At 35.3% G+C, this 3,775-nt stretch overlaps 1 protein-coding gene across 1 annotated transcript; it reads left to right on the forward strand.

The window, feature by feature from the left end:
- The first annotated feature begins 781 nt into the window (after window positions 1-781).
- LOC149237462 (flavanone 3-dioxygenase 2-like) lies at window positions 782-3,495 on the forward strand. The gene is made up of 3 exons (XM_089366821.1): window positions 782-1,428; window positions 1,769-2,090; window positions 2,962-3,495. The coding sequence occupies exons 1-3, from the start codon at window positions 932-934 to the stop codon at window positions 3,253-3,255; spliced, it is 1,113 nt and encodes a 370-aa protein (XP_089222947.1). The 5' UTR covers window positions 782-931; the 3' UTR covers window positions 3,256-3,495.
- Window positions 3,496-3,775: the final 280 nt, after the last annotated feature.

Below are 3,775 nucleotides of genomic sequence, written 5' to 3' on the forward strand. Positions count from 1 at the left end.
ATGTAGAGATATTATCAATTTTGACGGTTGAATATTGAAATTAAACGTCATTTTCACAGGTTACAAGTGTATAACACACGTCAAAGTTGACGTGGAAATTTTTTCAATTCCCGTCAAATACGTCTTGGAACACGAAATACAAGAGATCAAATTCCAGGATTGGTAGGAGTGCTTGAATCTTGTTTCTATGGTGGAAATGGATTCAGCTCCATCAAAAACCTTAAGGCACCCAAAATCTTGAAGCAGTTGTACCTAGGATTTCCAAAAAAATTGCTAGATTTTATCAAAATGTGACCAGAAAATCCATTGTTTTCTAGGCTGATTTACTACATTTTCAGACTACTCTGATTATGTTTTGATGGTTTAGAATGTATTTTTTTCAATTCCAAACACCAAAACTCCAAAAACCCAAGTTGATGATGAAATTTGCTTTTATTACTTGTATATCCTACGAACCTCCGAGAATTCAATACAGATATTTTACCTGCAAATTAATTCTAAATACCAATACTAAAAAGGTCAGAATGGGTGATAAAACTTAGGTGATGGGACTTGCTTTTATGATCGTATATCTTAAATAAGGACTTATTGGTGAAGCCAACTATAACTAGAAAAAGGTACAGAAAAATCCAAAGTATCGTATAGTTAGCCTACTGCTACTAAAATAATTCATATCCAAAAAGAAAATAATTGATATCCAGAAACACGTACACAAAGTCTGCGAGGATCAAATGACTTCGCTGTCATTTTGGTTCGACAGTGAGCCGCAGCCATTCAATGGAAACGGGAAACGGAATCCAACGAGCGCACTTTTGCTGACACGATTTTCCATTTTATTGGTATAAAGGGAAGTGCTTTCCCCTGAAATGCAGGCGCTTTTGTGAAGTTTGCTTCTGTAGATTTCTGTGTGAGTATTCTAAATACGCAACACATGGACTCTAATATTGTTGACGAGCAGGCAGAAGTTCCTGTCATCGATCTCGCTCTTCTTAGACAAATTTCGGCTCAGAGTTTCCTAAATACGCAACACATGGACTCTAATGTTGTTGACGAGCAGGCAGAAGTTCCTGTCATCGATCTCGCTTCTTTGTTGGAGCATCCTGAGCCTTCAGAGGTTCGAACAAGAGAATTAGATGTTGTTAGACAAATTGGCAAAGCCTGCGAGGAATGGGGATTCTTCCAAGTCATAAACCATGGCATCCCTGCAGAACTTATCGAAGAAGTTCTAGACACTTCGAGAATATTCTTCGAGTATCCTGCACAAGAGAAAATGAAGGTTAGAGCGCAGGCACGGGCAGGCAAACAGTCGGAGATTCCCACGGGTTACAATGTGTATCAACCTTGCAGATGGGATTCATACGACAACCTATACTACCTGACCGACCCAGCAGCATGCAACGCTTTTCCGGAAGACTTGCCTCAATTGCGGTAACAACATTCTTCTTCGTATTCGTATAAACTAATTCATAGATAGTTCCTGAAATAATAGGAGCATTTTTGCAGTTTTGCAGTTTGGATTTATAGAATAGAGGACAGAAATTATGCGATGGATCTACAATAGAGAATGTCTATGAACAGTCAGTATCGGTAATTAGATAGACAGTAAATAACAGACTGTTATATAAAAAAAACAGTAAATATAAAACTCTAAAAAACATACAAAAACATTTACTATTTTTTTTTTATATTATGAAGAAGTAGCATTTTTTTTCTTCTGGAAAAAAAAATGATAGTTGCTGAAATTTGCGAGCTTGACGTACTCGTGCAGATTGGTTATAGAGAAGTTACTGATATTCTTGGCTCGAACGGTGGAGTTTATCGAGAGCCTCATCTCGCAAAGCCTCAGATTGCCTGCTAATTTTATCAAGGAATCCAAGGGTGACGGAATCGAGGCGTTTAAAGTCCTCTGCTATCCGCAAGCCAGGAGTGAAGAAGAAGAGGTAGGAGCGCGAGCGCATCAAGACAGCAGCTGCATCACCATTGTGGGAGAAGACGGGAGCGGAGGGTACCAAGTTCTCAAAGATGGCAAATGGGTTGATATCAAGCCGATTAAAGGTGCTCTAGTCATCAACCTCGGTGATATTCTTCAGGTAACCATTATCTATATATATATACAGTTTGAGTAAGTTTAAGGGTTGGGTATGTGTTTTTTTAAGAGCTAACAGTTTTAAAATTAGAAGGGACAGAGTAGGTGTGATTTTATAGATTTAGTAGTCACATGGTTATAGGCAGGTTTATCTTTTCTTTCACAAACAAAAAGGGTCTGATACATTAATTTGGTAATTTGGTGTAATTTGGTGTTTGGATTGACCCTGATCTTAAAATTGGATTATTTATATATGGATCTGAGTTGTGTAAGTAGATTGAAATATTTAACATCTTTAAGGAATACTATTCATCCTCTTACAGAAAGGGAGTCAGAATTCTATTTAACTGTAAAAATCTAAAAATATATTAAAAAAATTATAAAATAATTGGGTTTAGGTCAAATAGTTGAGAGGAATCATTGTTATTTTTAGTTGAGAGGAATCATTGTTATTTTTTCTGATGTAATATAATAATGTAAAAAAATGAATAAATCATTGTTATTTTTTCTGATGTAATATAATAATGTAAAAAAATGAATACAAAAATTTGAAGTTAAATTTTGAAAATGTTTTAAAGTTATAACTATTACCATATTAGGATTTTGGGGTTAAATTTCGAAAATATTTTAAAGTTATAGAGAACTATGAAGAATGGAGTACTTCACTTCCTGAATGGAGAGTGGAGTAATCGATTGTCTAGAAAATATATGAGATCAATCTGTTATAACCTTTATCTTGTCAAAAATTGAGTTTGCTTTGCTAAACATTTCATAAATTTATCTTCGCTAGTGTATATTAACATATCATTTACAAAGGATCTAACGAAATCATTCATGACCCTTTTATCTGGTATACACTGTGGATACATCTATAGGTATGGAGCAACAACAGATTCATCAGTGCTGTGCATCGAGTTGTGAATAGTAAAGAGAGAAGACGATGTTCGTTTGCATATGGCAGCATTCCAAACCCGGGTATGATAGTGAAGCCTCTTCCTCAGTTCACGACTGACATCAACTGCCCTGCAGCTTACACAGCATTCATGTACAAAGATTATATGCTCAAGAGAGTGCATGACAAGACGAACCCTCCTAGTAGCTCCGAAGATTTTGTCAACATCTCCATCTACGCCCTCAATAAGATGCAACTTGACAGCAACGCAAAGTAGTTGCAGGAATAAAATCAACTGAATTACCTGACCTTTAGATGTAATCAATAGACTATAAACATATCCTATGATGTATTGTTGCTTCATGAGTAACTAATGTAAGTACAGTTGTTAATTAAAGCATGAATATCACTGAATTATATGCACATCTCAACACAGAAATTCTCTATGTTCATCTGTGTTTAGCTTTTTGTGAAATAATGTGGGGTACTCTACACATAACCGTTTAGTTGAGAAACATATGATAATAGTGGACATGTTATTGGCTGTCAATATCGTTTATGCACAAACATATTGGTGTAGCAGACTTCATTTCAGTGGTTCAAAGGAAAGTTAAATTGACGCGATACATCGTACATTGTATACAGTAACGGGATGTGGAGTCGTGTAAATTTTGGAAGTTATATTAAATTTACTTAATACAATAGCTATAGTTTTATTAAAGCACTGAACAGTATTAAATTGTCTTGATGTGGAGTCGTGTAAATTTTGGAAGTTATATTAAATTTACTTAATACAA

Source organism: Pinus tabuliformis, chromosome 8 (assembly GCF_031772625.1).
Source record: "Pinus tabuliformis cultivar Carrire ecotype Pingquan chromosome 8, CPIR1, whole genome shotgun sequence".
Taxonomy (NCBI): Eukaryota; Viridiplantae; Streptophyta; class Pinopsida; order Pinales; family Pinaceae; genus Pinus; species Pinus tabuliformis.